The sequence below is a fragment of the Lolium rigidum genome, chromosome 4 (assembly GCF_022539505.1).
Source record: "Lolium rigidum isolate FL_2022 chromosome 4, APGP_CSIRO_Lrig_0.1, whole genome shotgun sequence".
NCBI lineage: Eukaryota > Viridiplantae > Streptophyta > Magnoliopsida > Poales > Poaceae > Lolium > Lolium rigidum.
The window spans coordinates 215,240,835-215,260,919 of NC_061511.1; the positions used below are offsets into that span (position 1 = coordinate 215,240,835).

The 20,085-nt window shown below is 45.2% G+C and overlaps 1 protein-coding gene across 1 annotated transcript; it reads left to right on the forward strand.

Moving 5' to 3' along the window:
- The first annotated feature begins 559 nt into the window (after positions 1 to 559).
- On the forward strand, positions 560 to 18,145 carry LOC124648245 (ankyrin-3-like). Its single transcript, XM_047188037.1, has 11 exons — positions 560 to 644; positions 729 to 812; positions 13,275 to 13,343; positions 13,409 to 13,606; positions 15,458 to 15,597; positions 16,090 to 16,173; positions 16,532 to 16,660; positions 16,945 to 17,052; positions 17,411 to 17,590; positions 17,676 to 17,755; positions 18,100 to 18,145. Exons 1-11 carry the CDS (start codon positions 560 to 562, stop codon positions 18,143 to 18,145), a joined length of 1,203 nt encoding a protein of 400 aa, XP_047043993.1.
- Positions 18,146 to 20,085: the final 1,940 nt, after the last annotated feature.

Here is a 20,085-nt window from a genome sequence, read left to right on the forward strand (position 1 = left end):
CCTGTGGAGGTATTGAAACGCCGCAGCCATTTATTTGGGGCGGTTCTAACTTTTCAATTGCTCATGGGTCATGGGATGGAATCAAATTTGGAGGAGTTGTCCAAAACGTTGCCTGTCGACGATGACCATAACTTGATCGATCTTGAACCTTACAAGCGATCAACAGTTACTTGTGCGAACCGACTTCTGAAGCTGGTGGATGAAGCTCAAGCCAAGCCTGCTCCCGAATCCGCTCCTGGCTCATCATCAGCGGACCCTTGAACTTTTTAATTGACTTGTTGTAAATAAGACCAGTCGTAACTTCGTTGTAGTTCAACTTTATTTCGGCTCTGTTGCCAATTTGAACATGCTTTTGAATGTATCGCATATGCCCGGCGCTCCCGATGGGAGTTTTTACTTTGATACTTAATCTGAATTAAGGATTGTACTGTAGATTCCTCCGTCTTCTTCTCGTGCTGGGCTTTTTCCGAACCCTTCAAGTAATGATGAATCAAGCCTCGTTCGCCGCTTGCGTGACCAAGTGTCTAGTTTAGACAGAGATAACACTTCTCTTCGTGCGATGGCGGCCTTGGTGAGGAAAAAAGGGGAGATGGCGACAGCTATCGAACAGTACGCTCTTGATGGTCTCCATATTGCTACCGAAAGTTTGGGCTGTAGGTGTTAACCCATATTTCTGCTTTCTGCAACAGTTTCGAATATTCCCTTAATTGGTTCTTATTCCTTTCCAGTTGTAGCTTCAGATGTGGCTGAGGAGAACAAGAAGATCCACGAAGAGGTTGAAGCAATGACTGACGTTGCGCACCCGAATCATGGTTTGTGGCTGCATCGTCCGAAGGCTGTCGTCATGGCGAAGTTTAAGTATCGGGTGGGGAAGGCGCATTATTATTTTGATAAGTTTCATGCTCATCTCACGATGGTTTGGAACACTTTGTTTCCTCTGGACCAAGCACCTGAAACCTTATATGCCTTGTTCACCCGATTCAAATCTCCCGAAAGGATTCGACAGCTGGTACGGAAAGAACTCCTGGCTGGTGCGGAGCTTGCCTTTGCTTCAATATTGGCATGTCATCCATCTCTCGACTTGGGAGCTGTAGCGAACACTGAAAGGAGCTTAGGCCAATATTATGATGCCGCTAGAGGTCCTGCTTACACCATTGTTTCCCGGATGGAGTCGTGTCTTGAGAAGGATCTGAAGGCCCATTGGGGCCGGGAGGCTTGACTATGAATGTAATAGCCTTAGTTCCTGCATAAGATTACTTTGTATAAATTTATTGCGTACGTTGTACGCTATGATAATTGTTATTTTATTTGTCGAGGGCGGCTGAGTGATCAGTTCAACCTGCTCTCCCGACGACTTCGTTGTATTATGCAATGTTATTGCGAAGCCTTTGTGTAAGTTTTGTAAGAGCGAGACCCATCGACTTAGTCGAGGGAATTAGACGCTTGGCATCGTCACTCGGTGCACCGGTTTGAGCCTTTTTTTGTGATAGTGTAACCATCGACGGCAACACTCGCGTATTTTCTCGAGGCTTGGATTGGTTGTTTTCTTTTTGTGTGCCACTAATCTTAGCTCTCGTTGAGAGCATTTAATTAATGACACTGCGTGTTTTATGTCCCAACACTCCCGATGGGAGTAAGAGCCGAAGGTAAGGGCCGCAGTCGACCTGTTCAGGTAGTGGGGCCTGAATTGAAGAAAGAAAGGCATAAAACCTGATTAAAACTTTATTCATAAAACAAAGCAACCTTAAAGGCTAAAAAATGAAAATCAATCTCGTCCTATGCATAGAACCGTCGCAGGTGTGCGACATTCCATGGATTTCCGACATCTTTTCCCGAAGTTGGATTTTTGAGCCTGTACGCTCCTCCTGGTATCACTTCGGTGATGATGTAGGGTCCCTCCCATGGAGACTCGAGTTTCGAGGGCCTTTTTTGCTTTAGCCGAAGTACCATATCTCCAATGCTAAAGCATCGGTTGCGTATTCGTCGGCTGTGGTAGTTTCTCAGCGCCTGCTGGTATACCGTGGTTCTGGCTAAAGCAATGTCTCGGGCTTCATCTAGCAGGTCTACAGCATCTTGTAATGCGATGTTGGAAGAGGGTTCTGTGTAAGCCGTCACTCGAGGTGCTTCGAATCGGACATCAGCTGGTAGGACTGCTTCGGCTCCATGTACCAGAAAGAATGGGGTGTACTGAGTCGACCTGTTGGGCGTGGTACGCAGACTCCAAAGTACTGATGGTAACTCTTCAACCCAAGCTCCCTCTGCGCCTGTAAGGCGTTTCTTGAGACCGTCCCCTATTAGACCGTTGATCCTTTCCACCTGGCCGTTTGTTTGCGGATGAGCCACTGATGCGAATTTCAGTTTTATTCCCCTGTCATCACAAAATTCTCGGAACTCCTTGGAGTCGAAGTTAGTCCCATTATCTGTGACGATACTGTGAGGTACGCCGAATCGACATGTTATCTCCTTGAAGAACTGGACTGCTGTTTTTGCCTTCTGGTTTCGTACTGGTACTGCCTCGATCCACTTAGTGAATTTATCGACTGCGACTAATAGGTACGTGTGTCCTCCAGGCGATGATCTCGGCAGTGGCCCAACTTGATCGAGTCCCCATTGGGCGAACGGCCATGCCAGGGGTATTGTCATTAGGTCTGTTGCAGGGGCGTGCGGTTTTGGGGAAAACCGTTGACAAGGGTCGCACTTCATGACCAGATCTCGAGCGTCCGACGCCGCCGTTGGCCAGTAGAAACCTGCCCTGAAGGCTTTTGCTACGAGAGCCCTACTTCCTGCATGATGCCCGCAAGTTCCCTCGTGTATCTCGCGCAGCAGTGCTCTTCCATCGTCGATGGCAATGCACCTTTGGAAGATACCAGAAATGCTACGTTTGTAGAGTTCACCGTTTACTATGGTGAAAGCTTTTGATCGCCTGACGATTCGTTTTGCTTCCACCGGATCCACCGGCAGTTCCTGCCTTGTCAGGTACGCCAGGAGCGGCTTAGTCCATAATGACTCGAGGAGGAGAACTTGTTCGGCTGGGAGAGCTGGAGCTTCGTCAGTAACTTGCCGTGGGTTTGCCTCTGCTTCTTCAGTCGATGGTTTTAAAGGTGCCGGCGCCTTCTCTTTTATCGATCGCTGAGTGATTACCTCGTAAAATACTCCGTCTGGGATGGGAGAACACATGGAGCCGATGTTAGCTAAGGTGTCGGCTTCCTCGTTGCTGGCTCTGCCGATATGTTTGAGCTCACACCCCTCGAACTTGGCTTCCATGTTTTGATACAGCTGTCGATAGGCGATCATGTTGTCGCTAACTGCGTCGCACAGGTTCATCGACTGTTGTACCACCAAATTTGAGTCCCCGTAGATTTCCAGGCGAGTTGCGCCACACGCCTTTGCCATCTTCATTCCATGCAGCAGTGCTTCGTATTCTGCTTCATTGTTTGTCGGTAGAGGGAAGTTCATACGTAATATGTACTTCATCTTATCTCCTTGTGGTGATATCAACACTATGCCTGCTGCAGCGCCTGTGCTTCGCTTTGACCCGTCGAAGTACATTATCCATGATCCCGATATGTCGGGTGCCACCGGTGTCTGGGATTGAATCCAGTCTGCCACAAAGTCTGGGAGGATCTGGGATTTTATAGCTGTCCGGTTGACGTAAGTTATGTCGTGAGGTGCTATTTCGATGGCCCATTGGGACACTCGACCTGTGGCTTCTGGGTTGGTCATTATATTTTTCAACGGCGCTTCGCTCACAACGACAATCGGGTGCTCTGTGAAGTAGTGTCGCAGCTTGCGGGCTGACCTCCATACCGCATATGCCAGCTTCTGATGATGGGGGTACCTCTGTCTTGCAGGTGTGAGTACTTCACTGAGGTAGTCAACGGGCCTCTGCACGCCGTGAACTCTCCCTGCTTCTTCCCGTTCAACAACCAGGACGCTGCTGAAGACTTGGGCTGTCGCAGCTATGTACATGAGCAGCGTTTCCTTCTCACGGAGGGTTACAAGGACTGGAGATGTCGAAAAGATCATCTTTAGGTTGTCGAAGGAATCCTGCGCCTCCTTTGTCCACTCGAATTTTTCCGATTTCTTCATCAGATTGTAGAAAGGCAAAGCTTTTTCTCCCAGCTTGGCAATGAACCTGCTGAGTGCCGCTAAGCGTCCTGCCAACTGCTGCACTTGGTGCAGATTCTTTGGCGGCTCCATGTCGAGAATAGCTTTGATTTTCAAAGGGTTGGCTTCGATTCCCCTGGCCGAGATGAAGTATCCTAGTACTTGCCCCCCTGGTACTCCGAAGAAGCACTTTTTGGGGTTTAACTTGATCTTATACCTGTCTAGGTTGTCGAAGGTTTCCCGCAGGTCGTCAACGAGGGTGGCAGTGTGTTTTGTTTTTACCACGATATCGTCGATGTAGACCTCGATGGTTCGTCCGATCTGCTCTCCAAGGCAAGCTTGCATGCAACGTTGGTAAGTTTCTCCCGCATTTTTCAACCCGAAGGTCATGACGTTGTAGCAAAAAATGCCGTGTGGGGTGATGAACGCGGTTAGCTCCTGATCTTCCTTCTTCAATTTGATCTGGTTATACCCAGAGTAAGCATCGAGAAAGGAGAGGCGGTCGCATCCGGCTGTGGAATCAACTATCTGGTCGATTCTAGGCAGCGGGAAGTGGTCTTTCGGACAGTGTTTGTTGAGGCCGGTGTAATCGATACACATACGCAGAGCGGTGGTGTCCTTCTTGGGTACCATGACAGGGTTAGCCACCCACTATGATTCCTTGAGCTCTCGAATGAATCATGCTTTACGAAGTCGATTGATTTCCTCACCGATTGGTCTCCTCTTGGGTTCCGAGAATCGACGCATCGACTGCTGCACTGGTTTGGCTGTCGGGTCAACATTGAGGGCGTGCTCAGCGAGTTCCCTGGGGATACCTGGCATGTCGGATGGTTCCCTGCAAATATCTCCCAGCGCTCACGGAGGAACTCGATGAGCGCGCCTTCCTATGCGGCCGTGAGGTCAGCCGATATATTGACCGTTTTCTTCGGGTCAGTGGGGTGCACCTGCAGCTTCTTGGCTTCCCTTGCAGCGTCAAACTCGTCGGATCTTACGTTTCGGTTGTCGGCTGGCGGCTGCGTATGATCCACGGCTGCGTCGATCGCATTGAGCTCCTCCTTAGCGCCGAATTTTGAAGCGATCTTCTGGAACTCCCTGTCACATGTGTCTGACCGAGCAAAACTCCCGTGAATGGTTATTGGGGTTCCGTTGTTGCCTAGCATCTTCAGTTTTAGGTAAGCATAATGAGGTATGGCCATAAACTTGGCGAACGCCGGCCTGCCGAGGATGGCATGATACTGAGACTCCCAGTCGACAACTTCGAACTCGATCTTTTCTCTTCTGAAATTGGTGGGCGTGCCGAAGACCACATCCAATGACGTTTTTCCAAGAGAGTAAGCGGGTCGAGTCGGTATAATGCCATGGAATCCTGTGTCGGACTCCCTCAGCATATCGACTGTTAAACCCATAGCTTTCATTGTGTTGGCGAACAGTAGGTTTAATCCGCTTCCTCCGTCCATGAATACCTTACTCATGTTGTACCCTCCGATCTGCGCCTCGAGGACTAGAGCTGCGTAGCCTGGTCTAGGGACAGCTTTCAGGTGATCTGACCTGTCGAAGGAGATACTTTGCTCTGACAAGTCGATGAATTCAGGTGTATCGACCATAGCGACTTCTGCATACTTCACTTCTCGTGAGAATTTCTTGATTTCCCTTTTTGAAAAGCTGGTTTTATGGATCATGCTGACCTGCCCGCGCGGTTCTGGGAATACCTCGGCTGGCACATACTCATCCTTCTCCATTGGCTCGTACGGTTCCGGGATATATGGCTCCACTCGATAGCTGTAAGATCTTGCCTTTTTCTCCATTATGTGAACTCTCGACATAGCTTCACTCCTGAGGTCATCACAGAACTGTCGAATTTCCAGGAAGTGTCGGCAGTTCCTTAATAGGTGACTGGATTTTTCCCGACCGTCCTTCGGGTCGATATAGGAGTGGAGGTAGCATGGCGCATCGAGTTGCTCCGTGGCTGATAGGTGCGGTGAACGGGCGCGGCCATGGATCGATTGCATGCCCTCCTGTTCTCCATAGTATGATTCCCTTCGCCTTTTCTTTCTCCCTGTTGCGTGATCGAGGCTCCCTCGGTTGCCTCCATGGATGCTTCTGGGCGGAATTTCCAAGGTTGCTGCCCAGGTATCTTTTGTTGAGGCCGAGGGGCCCAACCCGGACGTATCTGTCCTTGGGAGGCGAAGAAAGCCTCCGGAGTCGATGATGAAGTGGACGCCTCCAAAGGTGGTGGTCATGTCATCATTCGATTCTGAAGGGGTCGGGTGCGACGGCTTGAGGTGTGGTACGAATTCGAAGGGCCCACAGTAGATCGGATCTTTTGGTCCTGGAGGTGTTGGTGACTCGAGCACAAACGCTGCGGACGTGACTGGTATTGCCGATGCCCTGCCTTGTGCCGACAGGTTTCCCACAGACGGCACCAATTGTCGAGGGTGCTCCTCGGCAATGCCCTCTGTTAGGGGCTTAGGGTTGATGGAATCCTGCAAACTGGCACGAGACATCGGTACACAGACAAGCGGGGAGAGCGATTTACCCAGGTTCGGGGCCCTCGATGAGGTAAAACCCTTACGTCCTGCCTGTCTGTTCTTTGATTATGATGAAAACAGTGTTACAATGGGGTGCCGAATAGTTCGGCTGTGATCTCGTCGAGATAGCTAATCGCTAGGGTAACCTAGTTCTAAGCTTCTGTTGGCTAAGATCGCTAAGATTGATTATGTCCCTCGATAACCCCTCTCCTGGCCTTTATATAGGTGACCAGGTCTCGAGAGGTCTAATCGAGTACGAGTAGGCTTACAATAGATCTATCTCTAATCTTTCCTTGTTCGGCTTCTTCCGTGTCTTGTACTTCAAGTAATCTTCCACCGCACCGTCCTAGTGGCCCATCTTCCCTTCGGGTACCTTCATGGGCCTCCATCTGGACCGTATAGGGTAGAGCAATATTGGTTAACCGAAGGGTAATGCCCACGTCAACCATCCACCTTCGCCTCAGCCGCTATCGGCACTGTCAAGCAAAGGAGGATGACGGAGGCCATGGTCCACCTAGATCCAATTGATCGCACCACACCCCCCCCCCAACGACGACAAGACGAAAGCGAACTATACGATGCACGCCATGACATATAAACTATACAAGCTACACTTCAACTGTTCTATGTCGGACCACCTTGCTTTGGATCGGCTATTCGAGCAGAAGAAGTGCCAAAGGGTCTTAAACTAACTGGAAGCCTCAAGCAGTATAACAGAATCGAGAAAGCGCTAACCTGCTTGCAAGATTTCTTCAACACCATTGAATTTTCCAGTGGAAGCCCAAATTGTGCTATCAGATACCTCCCACTACACCTCATTGATCTAGCACGACAATGGCTCCAAGACTTGCTAGAAAATCCATCTACAACTAGCTTGACATGCAAACTGACTTCACCGCAAACTTCGAGGGAACCTACAAAAGGCCACACACGGCTGGTGACAAAGGGTTAACCTTGTCAATGCCCATAATGATGAACTTGGGTTTCTAGGAAGGAGAACGCTAGTGAATCAACAAACAGGTCAGCTAAACTAGGCAGCCGATGAAAAGTATGATCAAGGGCTAAATCGCCGAGATTGTATTACTCAAGATCTAGGGTTACAAGGTGTTCTGGGAGGTAATAAAACTCGATCTAATGGCGTTGTTTACTTCCTTCCAAAGAGGAGAATTAACTTTGCATAGGTTAAATTTTGGGGTTATTACTCTTCTTCCAAAAAAAGATAATGCGACACAAATTCAACAATATCGACCTATTTGTCTACTCAATGTGGTTTTCATGATCTTTACTATAGTTGCCACAATTCGTATTTCCGATGTAGCTCACAATGTGATTGGACCTACTCAGACTGCGGTTATGCCGAGCAGACATATTCTAGAGGGAGTTGTTGTGCTTCATGAGTCTATACATGAGCTGCATAGGAAAAATTTAGATGGCGTTCTGTTCAAAATTGATTTTGAGAAGGCATATGATAAAGTTAAATGGCCATTTTTACAAAAAGTTTTGCGTATGAAGGGGTTTGATGAAACCTGGTGTGATCGAATTAAACATTATGTGCAAGGTGGGAGTGTGGGAATTAGGGCGAATGATGATATTGTGGTCATAATTTCCAAACTAGGAAAGGATTGAGACAGGGTGATCCTTTGTCTCCTATTCTTTTTAACATTGTTGCGGATATGCTAGCCATTCTTATTGCACGGGCTAAGGAAGTGGGTCAAATTGGGGGTCTTTTATCTCATTTAGTTGATGGTGGCATTTCAATTCTACAATATGTTGATGACACAATACTATTTATGGAGCATGACATTGCCAAAGCACTCAATATGAAATTGTTTCTCTGTATTTTTAGCAACTTTCTGGTTTTAAAATTAACTTTCATAAGAGTGAGATTTTCTGTTTTGGTAAAGCAAAGGATAATGAACAACAATATATGCAAATTTTTGGGTGTGAGGCAGGAGCTTTACCATTTAAGTATCTAGGTATCCCTATTCATCACCGAATCTTGAGAAATGCCGAGTGGAATCCGGTTGAAAGTCGTTTTGCTTCAAAACTAGGATGTTGGCATAGTAAAATGCTTTCTTATGGTGATAGGTTGGTTCTCATTAATTCGGTTTTGACAAGTTTACCAGTGTTTATGTTGTCTTTTATGAAGATCCTGGTGGGTTAGGAAAAGATTAGATCTTTATAGATCCAATTTCTTTTGGCAATCTGATGGACAAAAGAAAAGATATAGGCTTTCTAAATGGAACATGATTTGTAGACCGAAAGATCAGGGGGCCTTGGTATTGAGGTATTGGAATTAAAGAACAAATGCTTACTTAGTAAATAGTTGTTCAAACTTCTTACCGAAGACTGGTATGTGGCAACAAATTTTGCATAAAAAGTATCTACATTCTAAAACTTTAGCACAAGTTGAGGCAAAACCTACAGACTCGCCATTTTGGAAAGGTCTTATGAAAGTAAAATCTGATTTTTTCAGTAGAGGGTATTTCAAAGTTGGCGATGGTACTTCGGTATGTTTTTTCGGAAGATGTTTGGTTAGGAGATGTTCCTTTATCACAACAATATCCCTCTCTTTACAATATTGTTCAGTACAAAAATGTTCTGGTCCCCACAGTGTTGGCTCAAACTCCGTTGAACATTACCTTCAGGAGAGGCCTAAATAATCACAAATATATTGAATGGTTGCATCTGTGTCAACGACACATTACCATTAACCTTACCGCGGAATATGATAAGTTTATATGGAAGCTTACAGATTCGGGTTTGTTCACAATTAAATCTATGTTCCTTAACTATATGAATGGTCATACTAGATTCCTACGCAAATTTTTGTGGAAACTCAAAATTCCTTTAAAGATAATTTTTTTCATGTGGTTTCTTAATAATAAGGTATTACTTACTAAGGACAATTTAACAAAACGTAGATGGACATGATCTCAAAAGTGTTGTTTTTGTGATGCTAATGAAACTGTATCATTTGTTTCTTGCATGTCCTTTTGCTACTATCATTTGGCGGATGATTTACTTTGCTTATAACATTCCCCCACCTACAAGTATTAATAATATGTTTGGGAACTGGTTGTATGGAGTTCTAAAAAAAAGATAAAAATAAAATTAGGATTGGGATATCTGCTATATGCTGGACAATTTGGAATACTAGAAACGATGTAATTTTTAGTAATCAAAAGGGTACTAACTTTCTGCAGGTTATTCATCGAGCTGTGCATTGGATCCAGTTATGTGCTTTCCTGCTACCGGAGGACCAACGCAAGGATATATATACCAGCTGCAACAGGCTGCTGCTGGTTACTCAGGATTTCTACTACCGGGCTACTGGGTGGCGACACAAATAGGATAGAGTATGGCTAGTCTAGTTATGTGTCGTTTGTTCTGATGGTTGATTCATGTTGCAACCATGTCAGATCCATGACTGTAGTTTCTTTTGTTATCATACTCATACTTGATAAGTCGTGATATTTAATAAATGGCCGTGTGCATCAATTGATGCAGAGGCTGGGGCTATTGCTCCCTTATCTAAAAAAAAACAAGTCTCCGCGTGAAGAGAAGCAAGGTTACGGCATGGTTGCCATGACTTTTGAAGGACGAGGGCAAGGCGAACAACGCGGAAGTGGACGTGGTGCCGGAGGTGGCTGTGGGTAGCAGCGCAGTGACACGGTCACGCCAGGAGCACACTGTCTTCCGACTACATATGAAGAGTACATGTATATGCCTTGTTTAGCTCATCTCGACAAATCCGCACATACCAACCGTAACTGCAAGTTCGTCAATGATCTCAAGGAAGATCCATAAGCCAGATACAAGCGCGTCAGAAAGAAGAGATCAAGTGGCAAAGGCGGAAAACAAAAAAGAAGAGGCCAAAGAAACCAAGGATTACAGTGACATACATGAACATATGACACGCCACCGAATCCAAAACCCGACACTAGGGAAAAATCTAAGAACCCTTTTGACAAAAAATAGTTCCATTGTTTTCCACAATTTCCTTGGAACCTCAACAACAAAACCAAAGAGAACCGCTTTGCACGCTCTCAATGCTACCGTTCCCAAAGTTCCCCAGTATGTCTGCTGGTCGGAGAAACCAATAACTTTGGACCAATATGACCATTCTAAGTTGATTCCAATTGGCTACTATGCCATGGTCGTGAATCCGTTGATCGACGGATACAAGTTCACCATGTGCCTTATGGATGGCGGAAGTAGCCTGAACATCATGTACATCGAGACTCTAGATAAGATGAATTTGTCAGAAACTCAGATGAAACACAACAACGTTGTGTTACGGTGTGGTTCTGGGTCGCAAGGCACTAGGAAGCATCACACTTTCTATGGTCTTCGGTGATATAAACAACTACCACGAAATAGTACCCTTCCAGAGCTCGTACCATGTAATTTTTAGCAGACCCACCTACCATAAGTTCCACGCAAGACCGTGTTACATCTACAACAAGTTGAAGATGGCAGGACCCAATGGTAGCATCACAATTTGTGGAAGTTTCAAGAAAGCTCATGAGTGCGCAGAAGGAGAAGCCGCCTTCGCAAAATCTGTTTTGCACGAAGAAGAGCTAAAGGAGGTAAGGAGCACGCTGGATCCAACTGACATGCCTCCGACTAAGGAGCAGGTTTCTGCCTCCGTCCCCGCCTTCAAAGCTGCAGATGCTACCAAGACAATGGACCTTGTAGATGGCGATGCCACTAGGAGCACCGTCGTTGGAGCTCACCTTGATCCTAAATAGGAAATCACGCATAATTATTTGTAGTTATACTTCCATATTGTAGATGTTTATTTTTATTTATATAGTTAGTCAAACTTCGAAAGGATTGACTTTGACGAAAATGTCTATGCATCATAATTTGGGAAGGAAGGAGTATGTTGTCAAAAGAAAAGACAAATCTAACAAATAATCAATGTAAATTTCGATTCATGATTCCTGCCTCACAACACCTCATATTAGATGTTGAAGATGAGGGGGCAGAGATTGAAAACTGGTGGACTAAATTCTTGATTTTTAAAGATTACTTCAAAGGAAAGATCAACGTCACAACACCTCACAACACCTATGTGTGTCCCTTGTCGCTAGATCAACGTCACCCTAACGTCCATAGGCCGTCCTAGATGCTCTCTGCGCGGGCTTGTCGACGGACCAACGTGGCGGTTGGAGAAGGAGAAAGAAAGGGGGAGGGGCTAGACTAGCTAGGGTTGGTTGTTGCCGTCTGAGTCACCCTCGAGCGGAGCGATGTTGGGGACAAGCGAAACCTTGGAGTCCTCTTGATACCATACTCATTTGTTCTGCATTTTAATTGATTTTTATATTATGTATAGTTATTCAATAAAGTTTTGCATTTGCTAGAAAAGAGTGTGTAGTGTCTCTTTATTTTATCCATCCTCGACCTTTTTTAAATTTCTCAAAATATACTAACATATAGGGGCATATGTAGGCGGCCGTGACACAGCGACAATTCATACCGAGTTTTGCAAAAAAAAGAGTAGTAGTACCAAAAATAAAAGAGTCTCTCTTGTTTTTTTACCCGAGTAGCTTTACACGCAGGTCGCACACAGCCGCACGTACAACAAGACTGGCAAAAGAGATTGAGAGAATTCCTTATTTGATACTGGCTAAAAATTTGGTTCCCTATTTGGCCCTGAAAAAGATTTTCTTCCCTATTTGACATTCTAACTTAATTTCTTTCCTTATATGACACTCTAGTTTATTTTAAGCTCTAACGGTGTCAACTACGAACGTGAAAAGACGTTGTTATCTCTAGTGCATTATGTGGCCAAAATTTATTTATAGAACAAAATAGAGGCAGCGACGCGATGGATCCTTTCCATCGTGCAGCCTATGCAGATGCGGGGACTCGTCCAGGTCATGCAGAGCTGGCATGCTGTACAAACTCGTACTAATGTGATATTTTTAAAAAATAGAACTCATTGTAAAAGGCTTAAATAAGCTGACTTTAATTACAAAATTGTGATGTACTGATGCAGCATTCTTAAACATGTAGTGAACTAGTAGTATACTATCTTTATTCCTGCATTAGAAAACCGCCGTGAAAACAATATCCCAATTGCTAAAATGTGCTTGGATGCTACCTGTCATACCGGGTACTCGCTCGTGGGCCGTTAGTTTTGCTCTGGACGGACGGATCTCGCGCGGGTCTGGCGACCCAAACCCACCTGGACCTGGACCGTTTTCCACCTGAACCCGGACCGATCCTGCAGCGTGATGCTAACTTTTAATAAGTTCAATAAAACGTCAATAATAAAGAAAATTGATAGCAAGATCATCGGACCAAACATGCATGATCCAATCATCCAAACAGACCCGGCTGTAGATTTTTATTGGAGGTTGAAAGTCGAAGACTTGGCTGGTCCTCGCCCGCACGCACGACGCTCCTCTTGGGTTTCAACAAATGCCAAACGGATCCACCGCAAAACTCTCGGACTCAAATACCACACCCACCCATTCGCCGCCCACCGCAAAACCCTAGCCTTCCTACGTCTCGACGGCCATGGCGCCTACTCGCTCTGCTTGCATCCCACGTAAGCGTTTCCCTCCACCACACCATGTACATCGGCAGATCGCTAACCCCTAACTGGATCTGTTCCTCCTTCTGCAGTCGGTGGTCGTCCCATGCTAGACCAGATATTCCAGGCAGTGTCCGACGGCGACTACCCGCGCTTCAAGGGTACAGATCGATCGATCCAGCGCTCTATTGCTCGATTACTCGATTACTGATTTTTCTTGTTCCAGCTATGGTGATGATTCTGGGCACCCGAACGGGAAACCTCAAGGAGACGGTGGAGTCGCTGACGGTGGAAGATCCACGGTTGCCGGGAGCGCAAGGTTACAATGCGCTGCACCTCGCCGCCATTAGAGGAGGGAGGCTGGATATATGCAGGTACCTGGTCGAGGAGATCGGGGTGGATGTGAATAGCACCGACAAGGAAGGTTCGCGTCTCCCTTCGAAAGCCTTCAATTCAGATAGTAATGTATATATGCCCTCCTTTCAAGTCCCAAACAGTAATGCTAAGCAGTATCTGTTTAAGTACTTCCAAGTCCCAAACAGTAATGCTAAGCAGTATTTGTTGAAGTACTTCCAAGTCCCAAACAGTAATGCTAAGCAGCGTTGTCCCCCTTTTATCAAAAAATAAAAAAATAAATTCTTGGTAATGAAGTGTGAATCAATACTTCAAAGGGATCAATATCAGACTCACGAAATCTGTCAGCACCCAGACTATATTTAAATGTAAATGACCATGCATGAACAGTGCCAAAATCTTAAGGAGATATTTCTAAATTGCATGCTCTCTTATTCTAAACCACAAAAAATTCTTTGCGTCGACAAGCTTCATTAATTATTGTGTGATTGGCAGGTAACACACCTCTGTTTCTTTCCCTACTCTCTGCTGATGTGAGTACCACCAAGTATCTTCTTGATCATGGGGCCAATCCAAACAAGGCTAAACAGGGTGAGGTTTGCCCCTTACATCAAGCTGCTGGATCAGGTCTACACCACTATACACGCATATATCTGTTTTTGCAGTTTTGTACAGTTATTTCTATTGAAGTTATAGTTTCAAGGTGTATGTTTTGTTATTCTTTGATGAGCGCTGTGTTATTCTTTGTATTCTTTTGATGATACTTTTATCTTTCCTATCCAGGTGGATATCACGCAAAAGCTTTATTTACCTTCAATTGACAAGAACTAACAACCATTTGTATATATCCATTGTTTTGGGAGGTGGACTTTGAGCTAGTTTAGTACTTCAGTGACATATGCACCTTTTTAATAGTACAGTGCATTTTAGGGATTTTAAGACAAAATAAGAATACATGGAGTGTTAAGTTTACCCTTCAATTAAGGGTTTAGAAACTCCGTGCAGTGGTGCATTGGAAAGGACAATTTGACAATTTTGAGGGAGCCTAGGACGAGTTTTAACAAACACTTAGTTTAATACCGACAAGCCTGAGTGACATAGAAATGGTGGTTGGGCATATGGTCTAACCGGGCGGACCAGTTGCTGAATGACCAAGGTGGAGTGTCCAGCTCAGGAGAAGCTAGCCGGATCCTTGCGGAGTAGGTTAGGCGGATCTGTGATGTGCACGGCAACAATTTGCCCACGTTAGGATAGTCTTGTAGTGTTCGGGTAGGACTCGTCCATGTGAACTCTAGATCTTTGTGCCTTTATAAGCCGGATCCTGGGAGCCCTTGAGGAAGAACCAATCATCTCATTGTAATCGTGCACTTGTTGCCCTTATTGTCAAATATAGCAACACGTAGAATCTCGTCGCCATTGTGAGATCTGAAGCTGGGTAACTCTTGTCTTACCGTCCCGGTAGTTCCCCGCCTTTCACCCACCTCTCACTCTCCATGTTGCGAGGTACCCTCTATGGTGTATTCGTAGATCACACAATGACACATGGGAGTATTAGTTACTGAAAAGTATGACCCTGTATCCCAGATTTGTCACCTTGTTCCCATTTCAATTTCTTGGTCTTGATTGGTTAGATGAAATTAGGCCACACTGGCCTGGAAATTGAACTATATGATATAGCTATAGCCAGCAAAGAGAGAGGCGTTTAGTTCCTTTCATAATTCAGAAAAATCTCAGTGGGCTTCTTGTACTACATGTTCATGAAAAATTGGGTCATGTGAGTTCGCAAAATAAAGATTTTTCCCTGAAAAGTACCTACCCTTTAATGTTCTTAGTTCATGGAATCTTTTTCTTGATTCAGATTGTTATTTCCTAGTAGACCTATAATCTTATGCAACTAGCCTTTGGATATTTTTCTTCGCAGGAGATTGTGACATTGTAGAACTATTGCTCGCCAAAGGAGCTTATGTTGACCCGCTAGCCTCTAATGTGACGCCACTTTATCTCGCTGCTAGGGAAGGGAATGATGCTGCTATGAAGATCTTATTGGACCATAATGCAGATGTAAGTTGAAGTACCAATTGGTCTGGTGAATGTGCATGGTTTTGCCATTTGTGATCTCATTTCGTATAGATTATAGTACAATTGTATGAATGCTAACCACGTTGTACTTGTATTTAATGAGATACAAGTACACAAATGTAGATCTCGCCATTGATATTATGGTTTCTTACACAAAAGTTGATGAAATAACTTGCAACTGTGTTTTTGCATATTTACCATCGTAGAATAGATTATTTTCCATCCCTTGCAAAAGGAAGATGATTATTTTCTATCATGGATAATCTGTCACTCATCTTAAGTGCCGTTTAAATTTCAATGAAACCAATCAAACATTTGTTCATTTTTCTGATTTATTGAGAGCTGTTTAATATTTACTAAAATCTTGGCACAACAGTATGCCTGTTTGTGGCCATTCAGTCAATTCTTTTTACCTTTATCATTTCGTTATCATTATTTGGCTGTAGGATCTGAAATATTAATATTTCTCACCAGTACAACAGGATGGTAAACGGTAAGACGCCTCTTATGCGTGCGATGGATAGCGCCTCAAGGAAATGTATGCATCTCTTGATCAAGGTATTGGACCTTCTGCTTGCCATTGTCAGTCATTAAATTTTCTTAGACCCCTCTTTTTAGGTTTCATGTATTTTCACACTGAAGTGGGAAGTATTGACATTCTTTGCCGGTGTTTGATTTGTGAATACTGACCCAAGTTGCGGCCTGTAATTTGTGACCCCTTTGTCATAAAAAATTTCTGAACTATTTTTGCACCAAACTTGTCACCATCACCTCGGTTGTCATGAAATGACACCAACTAACTAAACCAAATAACCTAGCACGAAGTTCATGCAGAGGTAGTAGCATCAATATTTTGCTCAAGCAGAAATTGTAAATTGTTGAAGACAAATATTTTGACATTTTTTTTCTATGATAGGCTGGTGCTGATATCATGGGAGCAGCGATGTATGCTGTAGATAGTCCCAATGCCGCGGAACTTCTTTCACCTGACTTCTTCAGTTGCGTACTGGAGGACATTGGTAACCACCAATATGATCTTGATGCTGTAAGTTTTACCTCTTGGTTCACTACATGGAAGTAGAGTAAAGCTAGACGCTAAAGCGAGGCAGTAGGATTGATAGGCATTGGCTTCTACAGAACTGCATATTTGTGCACTTGGACACTCGCAACTGTTGTTCATACATCTAGAAAATACTAAGGACAACAGAATTCAGTAGCCTCTGGCACTTTAATCTTTACAGAATTGTTATAAGTAAATTCTTTGCAATTCTCACTTTTTTTCATGCATTTTGTGAAGTCCTCATTCATTCGATATTCTTGATGGTTCAGGATGAGCCTGTGGCTAAACGGAGAACTAGGATAGCAAGGTTCAAGTCATTGGGAGATAATTGTTTCAAGACAAAGGACTATGTTTCTGCAGCAGGATACTACACTCTGGTATATTAGTTTTCTGGTAGTAAACGGTCTGGTCTATTAAAGTACCAATGTTTCTCACTGTTCACCCTTTCTAACATTTTCGTCATTCAGTGGCTTGCATAGCTCTCAATTTGAAGCAGGCAAATTTAATGGCAGCTTCAAATTCACATTCTAAATTATCTATGAATTTTTTTTCACTAGTTGTATATATATCACTTGAACACTGCTATATTTACTAAATATATGTTAGGCTGCCTTAGGTTTCTATACTTGCTCATTTCAGTTTAGCTTGTACACCTGCATGCATCAATCTGTGCAGTTCTATTAAAAAAAATACTTCCAATTTGCCTGCTAACTTGATTTCCCTTGTTCGTTGTAGGCATTGTACCTTGTTCCTGATGATGCTGCAAGTGCAACTTTGTTCTCAAATAGGAGCCTTTGCTGGCTTCACATGGGTGATGGAGGCAAGGCTTTGCTAGACGCAGAGGAATGCCAAAAAAAGAGGCCGGACTGGCCAAAGGCCCATTACCGGATGGGCACAGCTCTGATGTTTCTGAAGGTTACTAATAGACACTGCTGGCTATTTTTCTGTTGGCCTTGCATATTGTTTTTGATCATTAAATAACTAGGCCTTGTATCATCAGGACTACCAGAGGGCCTGTGAACGATTTTCTGATGCTCTCAAGTTGGATCCAGGGAGCTCTGAGATTGAGGATGCACTAAGGTATCCAATCTCTCCTTTATTAGACGTACGCACTACTCTGCGTCTTGGCGACAACTTTGCATTGGTTGCTAATTGGATATAACTTTTTGATTCAGCGTATTTCAATGTTAGTATATTGAACATTTTCTAGTGTTCTAGCCGGTAGGTAAACTCATGTCTTTACCTCGACAGCTTGAGGAGATGCAGATTATTCTCAAGTTTCTTCCTGTATTTGTCTATTAGGATTTCGAAAATCCAATGCATTATCAATGGCAATGCATGCCGGTCTTGGACTGGTGCCTTAAGAGGCCTGTCTCCATTATGCAACTCCAAATCTCTGATGTGGTTCATCTTGGAACGTGTAGGAAAGTTTCCGAGTCCTTGAAGTTGTCTCGGAGCAAGCAGGTCTGAGTGACTGTTTGGTGTGTAACGATATGAGCTCTGGAACATCTGATTCCTGGCAAATGTTTCACGTTTTGCTTTAGTACTTCGATTTTCAAATGGACTCTACATTTCATTTAGGACATCGATTAAATGGTGTGATATCTATCAGTTTGGACCTACGGTTTGGCTGCATATGATGTTTTATTATGTAAGCAGAGCTTAGTTAGTGCAAAAAAGAATTACTGGCATCTAATAGTTGATATCGGCTTCTTTTTCTTTCTACTCTTCCAAATAGGTGGCCTATAAATCAATCTATTTATATACTAAATGCAAGATACGGAGGATTAGTTGGCATTTCGATTCATCCCCCCTTTCCCCTCTCAAGGCGCTACAGTAGCCCAGCTGCTTTGAGAGTCCGCCGCCCGTCTTCCCCTCTGCCGGCCCGACCCCGATTCTTCTCCGACGGCGATGCCGAGCGGAGCGGAGGAAGGAGAGGCGCCTGGCCAGATGTATATAGTAGTCTAGGTTTCCAAGTTCTGTCTGCTACCCTTGTGGAGTATTGGAGTAGGCGGCGGGGTCTTCTTGGCCAGATCCGGCCCGTCCAAGCCTTCTTCTTCGTTGCTGTGCTTCTCCGGTGGCAGGAGCGGTGGCAGGCGGCGAAGGGACGGCGTGGCATCTCCAGAAATAAGGCCACTCCCTCCTCCCCTGGTCATCTGCTTTGGTTGTGCTGGAGCAGCAACCAAAGTCCAGATCTTGAGCCTCTCCGAACGCATCCATGGTGGATGGACAAGGGGAGGGAAGGATCTGAGGATGGTTTCCCCAATAATCGCTCCTGGGTTCGCCGAAGCTGCCATCTTCAACGCCCGCCTCCCCGAGTCCGTGGCAGGCCCTTCGGGTTTGACGGCGAGCCGTACCCTCTGTTGTGGCTTTGGTACGACCTTGCTTCTTCTTCAACCTCGCCTCCTCTTCTTCTCTCCCGAAATCCAGGCGTCATGGTGGCGTCAGGCACGGGAGTGTGCAGAGTGGCGGTGCTGTGGAGGTTGCACCGGAGTCTTGCAGAAGCATCTTTTCGGAGCACCACATCGGCGGCACATATGCTGTCCGTTATCCATGCCAGTGAAACCTGGCAAATCTTCAACCTCCACCGGAGGCCCTTTCTGAGGTTGGCGGTCGCATCCCACGCCGACTTTGGAGCAAGTGGTTTCGTCCCCGCTCTAAAGCTCGACGGCGACATGGCTGATCTCCTGCTCGTCGGTGGGGAAAGAGAAGGGCTCGATTGCGTTCTCATATCTTTTAGTGAGGCTCTTTCTGCATATATCAGGGGCCTATGTGTAATTTTTCTATTTCATGGGGTCCTTTGTAATAAGTTGTACACCCACCGTTTGTACTGAATGAAGCTTCTATGCCCTTCGGGACGCTCCGTGTTAAAAAAAAAGATACGGAGGATTAAAACGGTAATCCACATCACTCAAATTATTTAGGCTGTGAATATGAATAAATTCCAAAAAAAAAACCACCACATTACAGCGGGCAAGTTCGAAAAACCACTACTATTTTGCGAAATAGCAAAAATTCTCAGAAATTGAGTGAATTTGTTCCGTGCACTGCTCATTGATTCTAGACGTGTTAACAAGGTTTCTGACGAGCGGGTCCCACTTCCAGGCTTATGTGGCAGGATGGTAATGGTGGAAGGAGATTAAAGTTTGACATATATAACTTTTGGGTTTCTTCGTAAATTTTTCATGGACCAACTTTTTCCTGTAACCGTTGGGAATAAATTCCCCTGCTCGCACGACAAAGACTTGCTGGCCGCCCTGAGATCGCCGTCCTTGTGCTCGCCCTCGCCTTCCTCGCTTGCGCTGGTCACGTGCTCGCCGAGCCCGAGCTCGCATGCGCCCTCCCTCGCCATCCCCGTGCTGGCCCTCGCCGGCTCAGTGCTCGCCCTCATCCGCCTCGTCTGCGCCGAC